Source organism: Giraffa tippelskirchi, chromosome 12 (genome assembly GCF_054371585.1).
Source record: "Giraffa tippelskirchi isolate mGirTip1 chromosome 12, T2T-mGirTip1v1.2.pri, whole genome shotgun sequence".
Lineage (NCBI taxonomy): Eukaryota > Metazoa > Chordata > Mammalia > Artiodactyla > Giraffidae > Giraffa > Giraffa tippelskirchi.
This window is the reverse complement of record NC_137286.1, coordinates 146,330,511-146,345,265: the sequence shown is the minus strand read 5'-3', so window position 1 is coordinate 146,345,265 and position 14,755 is coordinate 146,330,511. Positions and strand designations below refer to the sequence as shown.

At 40.1% G+C, this 14,755-nt stretch overlaps 2 protein-coding genes across 2 annotated transcripts in view; both read left to right on the top strand.

Annotated features, from left to right (window-relative positions):
- The window catches only part of NALF1 (NALCN channel auxiliary factor 1), a 588,087-nt gene that overhangs the window by 109,669 nt on the left and 463,663 nt on the right, over positions 1 to 14,755 (top strand). The window lies entirely within an intron of this gene.
- The window catches only part of LOC145530315 (uncharacterized), a 40,748-nt gene continuing 27,556 nt past the window's right edge, over positions 1,564 to 14,755 (top strand). Inside the window, exons 1-4 of the mRNA XM_081551425.1 lie at positions 1,564 to 1,719; positions 3,236 to 3,476; positions 3,749 to 3,860; positions 5,875 to 6,104. Of these exons, the coding sequence (XP_081407551.1) occupies positions 3,414 to 3,476; positions 3,749 to 3,860; positions 5,875 to 6,104 (405 nt within the window). The 5' untranslated portion in view covers positions 1,564 to 1,719; positions 3,236 to 3,413. The remainder of the gene's footprint in view (positions 1,720 to 3,235; positions 3,477 to 3,748; positions 3,861 to 5,874; positions 6,105 to 14,755) is intronic.

Sequence of the window (14,755 nt, the reverse complement as noted above, 5' to 3'; positions counted from 1 at the left end):
CTTATGCTAGGGTTTGGCCATCTCAGAAAAGTATGAGCCTTTTGAAAAAGTATCTATGCAGCTGGGTGTTTGGGCAGTAAAGAAATAAATAAAATACTCTTTGCGCTCAGATTGCCTGGAGTTTAATGGGTCAGAGAGAGGTAAAACAAACTTGCAGTTAACCAAACCAAAGGATGGATGTTCATTTACTAACAGTTGAAAGACAACCCCAGTTTCAGTAGAGTAAAAGTAAGGTCCTATCTGGTGGAAGGTTTGAGCTTCACAAAAGAAACAGCATTTGAAATTAGCTGCACAGGATGGCAAATTTCTATACAGAGATGGGAAGAAAAGAGCCTTGCAAACAGAAAGAATCATGTGAACATAAGGCAGAAAATGCAGATCACCCTTGGAGTGACGCAAATAATGCTTTGATTATAGCATAATTGTAAGCAAAATGACTCAAGGTGAAAACTGAAGTTAAATTGTAAAGGCCTTGACTTTATGACATCTACTGTGTTCAGTGGACAATGAAAAAATAATATTCATGAATGAATTGTAGGAATATTAATATTTCTGTAGAATTTTTTAGAGTGGATAGAATTTGGAGAAATATTGGTTTGGATGAATGCAAATTTTGTGAGCCTGAAGCTAGCTTTCTTTGAGATCAAAAGTCTTGGTGAGATTCAAGCAGTTCAGGAAACAACTCTGCACAAAAATATTTAGGTCCACAAATTTTAAAAAACATTCCACAAGTAAAATATTCCAATTATTAAATACAAGATTATTTTTTATTCAAAATGTAAATAATTTTGGAAAGTTTAGGTGAATTTTCTTTATACTTGAGTATGAATGAAATTTGAGTCTTCCCAAGTGGTGCATTAGTAAAGAATCCTCCTACCAATGCAGGAGACACAAAAGATGCGGGTTCAATCCCTGGGTCGGGAAGATCCTCTGGAGTAGGAAACGGCAGCTGACTTCAGTATTTCTGCCTGGAAAACGCCACAATCAGAGGATCCTGGTGGGCTACAGTCCACAGATCACAAAGGGTCAGACACAACTGAACGCACGCACACACATACACACACACAGACATATCAATCTGTTTAACCAATGTTTTCTTCCCATATGAGTTCACTGAAAATTCCCCAGAAAGCTAGAATATTAAAATAATGATTCCATAATTAGATGCAATAACAGAAAAGCCTAACGTAGAAACAAAGCAAACTTGGTAGAATTACAGAGCTCTTCTATCATAGTGGTTTATAATATATATTCATATATAGCTCTTAATTGTTGATAGATCAAGAAAATGAAAAGTAAGCAAGGATAAGGAAAATTTGAACAACACAGTGTACAAACTTAACTTATTAAAACTTGTACTAAAAGTTCATGTATGTATATCTTATAAAATACACACACATTTTTAAACTATATATTGTTCACTTAAAAATTCACCTATTAAGTCATACATAAAGCAAATCTCAGTAAATTTTAATGTGTTTTGAACAATTCCTATCACACTGTGACACAGTAAAGCAGTGGGGTTTAGTGAAAATGCTGCTGAGCCCCACTATGTGATTTCAGATCCTGGGTTCTTGACATACTAGAGACTCTGGGAAGCCTGGTGTGCTGCAGTCCACGGAGTCGCAGAGTCGGACACGGCTTAGCAATGGAACAACAACAAAGACTCTAGGGTGATTTTGATGCTTTTTCTACTTGTTTCCTCAGCTACTAATAGAGGTAATAGTAGTGCTCATCCATAGATTTATTGTGAGTGTTCAATAAGTTAATGTGTGGAGAGTACTTGGAAAAGTATCTGGAACATAGTCAAATGATCTGAGAATTGTTATTGAAATAACGGTTTTTTTCTGTAGTCCAGGAGCAACGGGGAAATAGTCTTTTCAGAGCAAGGCAGGACTTTCCCAGGCTGTCTGGATAGAGACTGGAACAGGGGTAAGGAATGAGTGAGTAGGTGAGCGACAGAGCGAAAAGGAGCCCGTAACTGGGAGGATAGAGGGACTGGGAAAGTGAGGGTGAGAAACCAGCTCCCCCCGCTTTGAGCTGAGCATGGTGGGGAACAGCAGTGATGCCTGGCCTCTGGCTCAGCCACATGCTTGGCCCTGGTTCTGTCCTTGGGGACTCCGGAAATGTCTACAGATCCCAGGTGGGATTGGGGTTGGTCCGGATGCTGGCATAAGCATCTCCATAGGCCCCTTCTCACCATCTCTAGCACGTCACGGGTTGTGAGCCCCCACCTAACTGTGTGGTCATCGACCTTATGGAAGTTGGAACAGAGGACCCGCGGAGGAGCTCCTGTAGTTTGTACATGATTGAACACATCTCCATTCTGTATATTCTTGGGCAGTTTTCATTTCACCACTGATTTACTGTGAAAGGCAAATGTAATTTTGGGGTTTGGATCTTGGTATATATACTCGCAAACATTTTGATAGACTGTAGAAGCCACGGTGGTCTTTCAGCTATGTTTATTATAGAAACTTGTTCTATTCCATCTGAGAATGATAGCCAAATGCCCACATAAAGAACAGAACATTTAATCATCATTCGGTCTGATTACCAATAAACATAAGAATACTTGCTTGAAAGGCCCTTAAAGAGTCCTCCAAGTGTTTCTTTCCAATTAACATTGCGAAGAAGCCTCAGAATTTTAGTGTGTCTGCAGCAAAGACGTAGAAAATAACTCCTGAAGAATTCAGGCTTTTTGATAGTGAAGTTTCTAGATAGAGAATAACTCTGCTACTAATATGCAGTCGTGGATGAATTAAAGAACAGTTGATCTCGAAAAGTCTACACTAGAACAAAATGCTAAACAGTGAAAAATCAAGTTCTGTAACAATGTTTCCTGTAATGTCTTGAAAGGAAACCTGATTTTTTTTCCCCAACAGAGTATCTATTTCCTTTAGACACAGATTGGATCATCAATATTCATTAAGCACCTGGGGTGAACTGCCCAGGATCTGAAATAACTGCTCTGCCTTGCTGGCTGTAATAAATAATAAATATAGGTGCTATGTTCAAGAACAGGAATTCCCTGATTTGAGAGTTTTTTTAAGTCAGAAAAATTGACATAGGTCACAATGAATATTTTATTACTTTTTATTATTTATCTGTGCAAACCCCATTATGAAATAAAAAGAGAGTGAGAAGATCAGATCTGTATTGTCTAAGGAGAAATAGAAGCTTCAAGGGGGATTTTAGAACTTGTGGAGACTTTCATGATCATCTAATCCAACAGTCTCATGAACATTTATTGAAAGTGAGTCCCAGCAAACGTCTACAGGATGACCGACACCACGCAGCTAGCGTATGACAGCGGTGAGAGAAACGTCCACAGGATGACCGACATCATGCAGCTGGTATATGATAAGTCCCAGCAAACGTCCACAGGATGGCCGACACCATGCAGCTAGCATATGACAGCGGTGAGAGCAGAGTCCTCTCCTGGTTTCTCAGCTCTCAATCCAGGATTTCTCCCAGTGAGTCAGTGTATGTCCCACCTTCAGGTTTGGTCTGCGTAACTGTGTGGGTGGGAAGAAAACCTTGCTTCAAAGTTATATAAAAAAGATAAAATCATGGGTTATCATGTTTCTGTTTTATTTGAGTTTTAGTTGCAATGAAAGCCAATGTTACTATGCCTTTGACTGGTATTTCATGGTACAGAACTTCCCCATATTGAATTGGAAGATTGATAGTGACATATTTGTTAAGAGACTTTGCTGAAATTGGTCATGATTCCTTCTTACTGCAGCTGATGATGAACGTAGGCCAAGTTCAGAATGAACGAAGTCGCACAGTTGAGTCATTCACGCAGGAGTGTGGCAGGCCGTCGTGTGGCAGGCCCTGTGTGAGAAGTGGAATAGGTAAACAGTTTTGCTAAATTCTCCTTGCCTAGAGTGTGATCTTAAGGTTGACACTCTTAGAAACTTGAATTTGTCTTTGAGAGTATAATCATGTTAAACCATGTCGTAAGAGACTATATATAAATTTCAATTCAGCATTTATCAGACTTCAATAAAAAAATACCACTTTCGCAGAAAGCAGATTTCTCAAGTCGGCTTGCCTAGCCAGCGTTTTGTGTTACCATAGTCAGACCTACAAGCGAAACCAAGTCACAAGCTCAGGGTGGTCTTGAGATCACGGGGGCAGAAGCAGAAGCGTACATTCAATGGTTCACATGGACTCATGCTCTGGATTCTACATTAGGTGCCCACCTGTCCGTCTTTCGCCTTCCTGTCTTTAACAATTAATGCTAGGCCAATAGACCCCACCCCTCTTCTGATTGGTAAATCATATTTTATGTATTTTATTGAAGTATAGTTGATTTACAATGTTGTGTTAACATTGTACTGTACAATTTCTGCTGTACAGTAAAGTATACATGTTATACATGTATATATTCTTTTCCATTACAGTTTATCTCAGGGTATTGAATATCCCTGCACTATACAATAGGATCTTGTTGTTTATCCATTCTGTTGTAAATTCTTTATTGTAACAAGTTAATATTTTTGGCTAATTTTGGCTTTGGGGATATCGTTTTTTAAGGGCTTTGCTTACTTATTAATGCTTTAACGACAGTGACAGTAACTGCCATCAATTAATCACATGCTTAATGTTCTTCAGGCACTCGCTGGACTTCAAATGTGTTATGTTTCGTGCCTCCCCAGCCAGTGGGGTGTGTCCTTTTCTCTTTCTTGCAAATGAAAATGTTCACGTCTCACGATCTGAAAGCGCCGCAGGCTCTCCCACTGGGTTAGACCCGGGTCTGTCTGACTCAGAGCCTCTCTGCCGTGCTTGCTGTTCATTTCATGGTCATGTCTGTGTCTCACAGCCGGTCAGGCTGTGCCTAATCTGTACATTTGTTTTCTGTTTCTTTCTCTCTGCTGTACCCTTAACTCTGGGCGACATTATTTGCTACCCAGATTACTGGACTAGCCTTCTACAGGGATTTCACAACTCCTTTCCCAATTCTAATCTGTTTTACACAATAAACAGATCAGTTTTCCTAAGGCACATTCTGATCGTGTTGCTTGCTTTCTAAAAAGTTGTCCAGGCTCTCCATCGCCTACATAACAGTCACAATTCTTGGTCAAAGAGACACTTCAGAGTCCCTTTCTAGCCCATCCTCCCTCTGGCCCCATTCACGAGGTCTGTGGTCCAGCCAAACTCACTGTGTTCCCCATTCAAGTCTGCTGTATGGCCTCCATATGTTTCTCATTTCTTTAACTTTGTTGAGAATAGTCTCAATTTCTTCTTGTGTGTATACCTTAATCAAGTGAGGCTCAGCCTACAGCAGTGGATTTGGAATATAACCCTTGGTTCTCTGTTCTTCGAGTGCGTCTCCATCAGTTCTTCCAGGTACAGGCCCTCCCATGAGCTTTCAGAGCCCTGGATCTGCACTTCCATATGGCCTCTGCTCCTTTTAATATTATACTACCGTGATTTAAAGTTGACCTTTCCTACCAGAATGCAAGTTGCTTGTCCCAAAAGTCAAAACTGAAATGAGGATTTGAGTGTAGGCAATTTCTTCTGAAACTGATCTTGGTGTCACTTTCAGGAGAAGGGGAGGAGTGAGTCAGGGGAGGGAAGCGTGCGTGCTGTCCGGCAGGTCAAGGCTCTGAGAAGCTGAATTTCCGTCCTCTGTGTGTGCGCCCTGAGGGAGTAGGGACCACATTAGGTTCCCTTCTGTCCCGGCCAAGGGCCACACTCAGTGAAGGCAACTCAGCTCCCCCAGCCTGGCCAGGAAAGACGGAGCCCCTCGTGAATCACAGAAAGCACTCAAGGAGACAGGGGCACTTTGATGTGGGTACAGCGAGAGTCTGCAGTACCCGTCCAGGGCAGAGCCTCATGGGTTTATCTCTCTCTTCTCCGTAGTGACCATGAGTCTTAGTACGGCAGCACTGATTCGGTTGCTCGTTGATTTCCAGCCATCTGTCTGGTGTCGGTTGACGGTGGGTGCAGTGCGAGCCATTGTGGATGCAGCCCTGAGCACGGCGGGCCCACCTCAGTGCTGCTCATGTGGAGTTCCTGCACGGGGGAAGTGCCTGAACAAGGAGGAGATGATCAGAGGCCGGACCTCTGTACACGCTCTGCTAGGGATGCCTGTAAGCAAAAGTTTGTTTGCCGCCAGTTAAGGAAGTTAAGTTAACTTAACCAGTTAAGTTAAGGAAGCAACAACTACATCAAAAACATTTTTAAAAAATCCAAGTAGTATGGCTTTAGTAACTGAAAAATGTGCCAGTGGGCATGACTTAATATGGATATCTCTTTGTATTAAATAAACAAACAAAAAAAATTCCAAGTTATTTACTTAAGGCATTTTAAAATTATTATATAATGTCTTAGTTATATGAGTCCAGGAAGATTGCCTTTTAAAGACTGTATAAAAGCAGTTAAGATAGGTGCTCAAATGTTGTTTCTGGTTAATAATGAACGCATTTGTCATTTTTCATATCTTCACTTTATCCATAAAACAATCAGTAATAAATTCATCATTTCCTTGAAAATGTATGCCTTGGCAAATATTTCTCTGAGGAGAGGTTAAAATATTCCCCAGTGTACAATTACTATTTATCAGGTCTCCCTGTGAGATGGGTAGAAAATATTCTTTGCTGTATTTGCTGTTTGGGAAATCAGCCCTAAGAAAGAGTCACAGTGTTACTGGGATTCCATCATCCAGTTAGCACTGTAATTAATATAAATAATAGATCTTAGACTTGTATGTCAATACGCCATTGATGAGTCCATGCATGTTCTCCAGAGGGAATTATATTTGTATGAATGGATTTTGTTATATTACAACTGACGAAACGCTACTCAGACAGGAGAATCGATGTGGTGCCTGGCGTATGGTAGGAGCACGCGGATGTGTACTGAATGAAGGAGTGAATGAGTGTCCTAATCACTGCCACTCCAGCTGTTGAAGTTAGTGCTATCTGAAGATGTCCTCTGCTGTCTTCACCTTCATCCCCCTACTCCCACTCCACTCTGTAGCCCACAGAATAGTTTGCCTTCTGTTTATGTCCCCAGCATATACTTTATCCCTTGCTGTGAAGGGTCCAGTGTGATTTTGTTTTCCTGATCCTCAAGAAAAAGATTGCAGAGCAATCCAGACATTTGGCAAAACATTCTTGGACAGGTGATTCAGGCAAAAAGTTTTCTATTAATAAAATCATTTATATAATGATGGTATTAGAAATTCACTAATATCTGGGAGTTGCCTTGTTGTTGCTCCATTGTTAAGTTGTGTCCGACTCTTTGAGACCCCGTGGACTGTAGCACGCCAGGCTTCCCTGTCTTTCAGCATCTCCTGCAGTTTGCTCAAACTCATGTCCATTGTGTTGATGATGCCATCCAACCACCTCATCCTCTGCGTCCCCTTCTCCTCCTGCCTTCAATCTTTCCCAGCATCAGGGTCTTTTCCAGTGAGTCAGTTCTTCACATCAGGTGGCCAAAGTGTTGGAACTTCAGCTTCAGCATCAGTCCATCCATTGAATATTCAGGGTTGATTTCCTTTAGGATGGACTGGTTTGATCTCCTTGCAGTCTAAGGACTCTCAAGAGTCTTCTCCAGCACCACAGTTCAAAAGCATCAATTCTTTGGCGCTCACCCTTCTTTATGGTCCAGCTGTCACATCCATACATGACTACTGGAAAAACCATACCTTTGACTACATGGACTTATGTTGGCAAAGTAATGTCTCTGCTTTTTAATATGCTGTCTAGGTTTGTCATAGCTTTCCCTCCAAGGAACAAGTGTCTTTTAATATCATGGCTGCAATCACCATTTGCAGTGATTTTGGAGCCCAGGTAAAGAAAACCTGTTACTGTTTCCACTTTTTGCCCTCCTATTTGCCATGAAGTGATGGGACCGGATGCCATGATCTTAGTTTTTTGAATGTTGAGTTTTAAGCCAACTCTTTCCATCTCCTCTTTCACCCTCCTCAAGAGGCTCTTTAGTTCCTCTTCACTTTCTGCCACTAGAGTGGTATCATATGCCTACCTGAGGTTGTTGATATTTCTCCTGGCAATCTTGATTCTACTTTGTGATTCATCCAGCCTGGCATTTCACATGATGCATTCTGTATATAAGTTAAATAACCTAGGGAGTTACCCAGGTTACTATAATTTGATTTATTAAAAATAGGTGAAACTAATGTGCAAACATTTTAAACTCTACAATTACATGAATTATTTTATTTTAGTTTGCACATCAATCTGAAAGATCAATACTAATTAATAATCAAATGATACATAAGTTCATGTTATACCATTATATTTAATTGATTTTTAAGTATTTCTACACTAAGTTCCCCAAACCAAAAATAATTGTTTGAAATCTTCTTCTTTATTTTCCAAAGATAAAGAGAACAGCTGTAATTACCAATAGATACCACACAGATTATTTCTATCTGGATTCTATTCTATGGTTTTGTTTCTGTTCTTAATGAGATACTCACATTCTGTATCAATCATTTCCAGTGAGAAAATGCATCATTTTCTACATTCATAGATATGGTTTTTTACCTGAGATTTAGAAAAGTATTATTTTTGAGATATAAATTGTGCAAGTATATATCAAATCCTATTGATCTTAATACACTGTAGAGTTCATTTCCTCTGTGCATATTCAGTTTCTGAGTCATGTCTGACTCTTCGTGACCCCATGGACTGTAGCCCATCAGGCTCCTCTGTCCTTGGGATTCTCCAGGCAAGGATACTGGAGTGGGTTGCCATTTCCTCCTCCAGGGGATCTTCCTGACCCAGGGATCAAACCTGCATTTCCTGCATTGGCAGGCAGATTCTTTACCACTGTGCCACCTGGGAAGCCCTAGGTCCTAATAAATAGCACAGTTTACCTTGTGCATCAGTATGGCATTATTCCAGTAATACATTGATATATATCTGTCACCATATGTTCCTGATGAGTCAGTGAGATCGGTGTCAGCATGTGAGAACTTGTCCTGTGTATGACCAGGAAACCCCTGCAGTCAGATTTTTGAGCAAATATGCTCTTTGATTATAACATGTAATGGCAGTTTTCCTTTGCAAATTATTTGCAGCTCTTTTGAAAATGTATCACTTCATTTCTAACTGCCTTCTTATTTGCTCATTCTAAAATTTTAGGGGAAAAGCTCTTAATAATTTATTGTTATTGAGCTAAGTGGTATCATTTTTGTTTCCTTGTGGTCTTAGATGACTAATTATTTGACGCAAGTTGACTATTTAGAAGGATGAGGACCAGCTTGGGGACAGGGAATAGGGAGAAGCAGGGAAATTGGGCAAAGTGCAGACCTGTGATGAGAATCATATAAGACTCATATGGTTACTGTGCAATTGGTCCTATGGAGGCTCTCCATCAAGGTCATGAGTCTGTATAACTTATAAAAGTCAACCAGAACAAAAAGTGGTGACCTCTTCAAAAACAGACACATCGATCAATGAAACTGAATAGAGAACCCAGAAATAAACCCTTGCACCTGTGGTCAATTAACCAACAACAGGGGGAAAGTATACAGTGGAGGAAAGACAGTTTCTTCAATAAATGATGCCTGGAAACTTGGACAGCTACATGTAAAAGAATGAAATTAGAACATTCTCTAACACCATATACAAAAATAAATTCAAGATGGATTAAATACCTAACTGTAAGATTGGAAACCATAGAACTCCTAAAGGGAAATATAGGCAAAATACTCTGACATAGATCATAGCAGTACTTTTTTGGGTCTGTATCCTAAAGGAAGGCTTCCCAGGTGGCTCAGTGATAAGGAACCCACCTAACAATGCAGGAGATGCAAGAGATGTGGGTTCAGTTCCTGGGTTGGGAAGATCCCCTTGAGTAGGAAATGCAACCCACTCCAGTATTCTTGCCTGGAAAATTCCATGGACTGAGGAATCTGGCGGTCTACAGTCCATGGGATCACAAAGAGTTGGACACGACTGAGCATACACACACACACACACACACACACACACACACACACACACAGCAAAGCAAAGGAAATGTAAGGAAAGATAGCCAAATGGGGCCTAATTAAACTTAGAAGCTTTTGCATAGCAAAGGAAACCATCAACAGAATGAAAAGACAGCCTACTAAATAGGAGAAAATATTTTCAAATGGTATGACTGATAAAGGGTTAATATCCAAAATATATAAACATCTCATACAACTCAATAAAAAAAATGGGAAGAAGAACTGGATAGACATTTTTCCAAAGAGGGAATACAGATATCCAGCAGGCACATGAAAAGATGCTCAACATCACCAAGCATCAGATGCAAATCCAAAGCACAGTGAGATCCAACCTCATACCTGTCAGAAGGCTGTCAGCAGAAAAATCACAAAGACAAATGGTGTGGCTGTGGAGAAAAAGGGAACCTTGTACACTATTGGTGGGAAAGTAATTAGTGTAGCCACTGTGGAAAACAGTGTGGAGATTCCTTAAAAAAAACTAAGAATAGAACCACTATAGCGTGCGTTCATGCTCAGTCATGTCTGACTCTTGCAAACCCACGGACTGTAGCCCACCAGGCTCCTCTGTCCATGGAATTTTCCAGCCAAGAATATTGGAATGGGTTGACATTTCTTGCAATTCCATTCCTGGGTATATATCTGAAGAAAAAATACAGCAATGATTTTTAAAAAATGTGCCCTAATATTCATAGCAGCATTATTTACAATTGCCAAGATACTGAAACTACCTAAGTGGCTATCAACAGAAGGATGAAGAAAATGTGGTAAATATATTCAATAGAATACTACTCAGTCCTAAAAACGTGCGATTTTGCCATTTGTGGCAACATAGATGGAGTTGGAGGGCATTAATGCTAAGTGAAATATGTCAGACTGAGAAAGAAATACTGTATGATGTCGCTTATATGTGGAACCTAAGAGAACAGCAGACTAGTGACTACAACAAAAAAGGAACAGACTTGCAGATAACAGAGAACAAACTAACAATCACCAGTGGGGAGAGGAGACGAGAGGAGAGAGGGGCAACATAGGGATAGGGGATTAAGAGGTACAAACTATTATGTAGAGAACAAGCTGCAAGGATATATTGTACAATATAGGGAATATAGACAATATTTTGTAATAACTATAGATGGAATATAACCTCTAAAAATTGTGAATAACTCTGTTGTACACTTGTAACTTATATAATACCATAATCAACTATACTTCATTTGAAAAAGTGGTGAACTTCCATCCAAACCAAACTTCTCAGAGGTAGAAATAAGTCTCAATTGGGAACATTCTAGAACGTGGGTTGCAGTATCTTTTTTCTGTCTGGGCATAAATAATACATCTATCTATTAACAATTTTAACGAGCTTTCTAAGAAATATCATCAAGTTACTCCTAGAAACCAACACTTGAGTGATTCAGATGACAAATAGGTAGAGGTGACTTAAATTTTCATTCTGTTGCCTTTTCACAGTAAAATAGTGCTGAGTGCAGAGATCTGTATTTTTTAATGTTTTAATCTTGTGCCTTAGTATCAAACTGACTGAGCTGGAATCATTTGTATTGCTTCTTGTAAACAAGTATTTATGACTATGCAGAAATTTTTTATTTTTCGAATGTCCATATGTTTTAGTACCCCTCTGTCTGAATTATCCATGGCTACATTTTGTATTCTTCAGAAAGAATATTATGACCTCTATGTTAGACGAAGGAAATTGTTTCCATTAGGCATGTTGACTGCCAGACAGAAGGGTATTCTACAGGACAATGGATTATTGGCAATACTTTTATAGATCACTGACATCATCAGACAAGATGCAGCAAGAAATCTACAAATAATTAGAAAAATTATTTCTCCTCTAGTTCCTTTAGCATCTCTGAAAGTTATTTATGCAAGAGTATACTGTAAAACTAAGTAAAATTTAGCTTTCTAGTTTGAATCCTTTTTCCAAAATCAAGTCAATGTTTTAGTGTTAAGAAAAAATGATTATATAGTACAGAAACTGTTAATGGTTAATAAACATGGAAAATGATCCCCCATCATTATCAAAGTTAAGTAAAATTTAATGATAACATTCTTCTGATTTCCCCCATCAATAGTTTTAAAAAATCATTTGGTTTTAAGATGTCTGATGCTGTTAAGGATTCAATGAATGGGAATTCTGCATCACACTGGAATGCTGATAAAACCTATTTCAAAAATAATTTGTCTCAGTAAGCTTATAAATATTTATCACATTTAACCTAGGAATTTCATTTATTCTTAGCTGTTCAGTAGAAGCAGAAACTACAACAAACTCCTGAGAAATGCTTTTATGAAATTATTAATAATAATCTCAAAAGCTAGAAATTACATACTGACTAGTAAAGAGGTTACTGGTGCTTGCTTCTATAGCTTTAACAATGTTGTTTACAAGCATTTAACAATATTTTAGTATTCAGGATAAAAGGAGATCATGGAGAGGCTGATGTGGTTCTCAGCTGGCCTCCACACTGGTTGAACAGACAAAACACAAAGTTATAATTCATGGAAATATGTGTACTTAGAGGACCTGCTCCAGTGGTTGGCAGGCCGTTAGGGTTTCCTCACTGCCTGGGAATCCACTGCCAAGCTAGTCTAGGAAAAATTATCTTAATATGGCGGGTTGGCTTTCATTTTGCTTTGTTTTAAATTTTGGAGAAGGAAGCTTCCCATCTCTGCTCTGGCACTCCTGTCTTACATTTTGCGTGTCTGTCAGCGCCTCATCACACCCCAGATTAGCTACGAGTCTTTGATTCACTCTGGCTTTTTCTCATAACTTGTTAACTAAAAGCAGTGACTTAACAGACTGGAGGTTATAGACCCCAGAACTGGGAAGGACAAAGAGAGGGACCATTTAAGACCTCTGACATTTGAAAGGTGGTCTCACACCCAGACAGAACAGTGGTGGTGTAAAATGTAACGTGGGCTCTTGCTGTCCTTGGGGGTTATTTCGAGAATTCACAGAAGGGGCGTTTTAAAGAGATTCATAACTAGGCACGAAGGGATGAGTAGGTGTGTGGCTTATTTGCGCCGAGTTGTTTCTGCCTGTGAATTGCAGCATCTTATTTTCAGGGAAACCTACTGACAGCAGCAGTAGCCAGGGGTGTAATCAACCTGCGTGAACAAGTCGACAAGGGACCTCCAACAGGGAAGCGCTCCACAACCTAAGAAACTGGCTGCTGCCGCTGCTTCTGCTGCACTCTGATGCCAGTGTCCAAATTCCTTACAGACAGACTGCAGCTGGTGAAGTATAGCTTGTTCAGTGTGTGTGTGTGCGTGTGAGTGTGTCTACCGTGGTGCGATTGTGAGAGAGGCCATAAAATACCGTCTTTGTTCTTTATATCCCATTGGACTGTAGGTCACATCATTTAACCAATCAGTGTGTGGTTATTGTCCCTGTCCTCAGGGTCTTTATAGTCCAGTAGGGAACATAAGATTAATATGGACAATAACTTTGACACAAGATAAAATGAGATCAATGCCAGGAGAGGGGCACACGAGTCAAGAGTATAGAAAAATCACTGAAAAGAGTTAGTAGTTCAAGAATGCACAGTCATCGTTCTTAGACAAGGCTATGTTAAATACTCCTCTATTAGCTGTGATGTTGTCATTTTAGATTCTGGGGCTTGCTTTTCCTTTACCCTCCTACCAGAAACAGCTTGTGAGTAAAGGGGCAGGGCTGGAAGAGAAGCCTGTGTCGTTTTGACAGTAATCTGTTCATGATGTGAATTCACATCTAGAAGGTTACAGCAATTTGTGCACACTATTTACTGTTTTCACCAGCATGATTAGATATTTTAATAAAAAGAACGGTTTTATGAGCATGACCTTTTAAAAAGGTCTGTTTGAGGCAAGACAGGTAATCCATTTTTTATTTCCTTCTTTGCCACTTACCCCTTTCTCAGTTTAATCTGAGTAAAGAAAAATTAGTCATGAAGCATATGTGTATTTAGGTGGGAATTGAGAGAGGAGAGCTTTTCTGATTTCATAATATCTTCCTGGGTGAAACGGACTAGTCATCATTCTAACTCCAGGAGAAAAAGGCAAGCTGCCAAAATGCAAATATTGGCTGAAAACATTTGGCCATTTTCTGCAAATTAATTATTTTATTCATTCAACCATGTTGTCTTCCTGATCACTTGGAATCTAGAAATGCCCACTGTTGAGCCACAAAAGGCACCTTGGCTTCGGTATGCCTTTACTGTATATGTATAGTAGTCAAATGTGGAGCTAAAACTTGTTAAACCAAACGTATCTCTGAGACTCATGAGAATATGTGGTCTGGGTTCCCGTTTTCCACTAGGGTTCATGCAGCTAGATTAAGTCTTTATCAGTGTTTCTGAGCTCCCAGCCTCCCAAGTCTCCTGGTTGAAAATTGTTTTCTTGTTGGACATCAGGGTCTCCCATGGGCACCTGATAGCTTTTGACCCCGCAGATATCCAGATGGGGGTTAGGTCACCACTGCGCTACTGTCCCACTCCCCCAGGTGGGGTGTGTTCATAGCCATGTCCCAGCTCTGGCCTGTAATGGTGCCTGGAGTGTGCTGGCGAGGGGACACAGAAGTGAGCAGTCTTCTGGATGACTAATGCCAGGCTTCCCAGTGGCACCGTGGTAATGAATCTGCCTGCTGGTGCAGGAGAGACAGGAGACTCAGGTTCAATCCCTGGATCTGGAAGATCTGCTGGAGGAGGAAACGGCAACCCACTCTAGTGTTCTTGCCTGAAAAATTCCGTGGACAGAGGAGCTTGGTGGCCTATAGTCCAT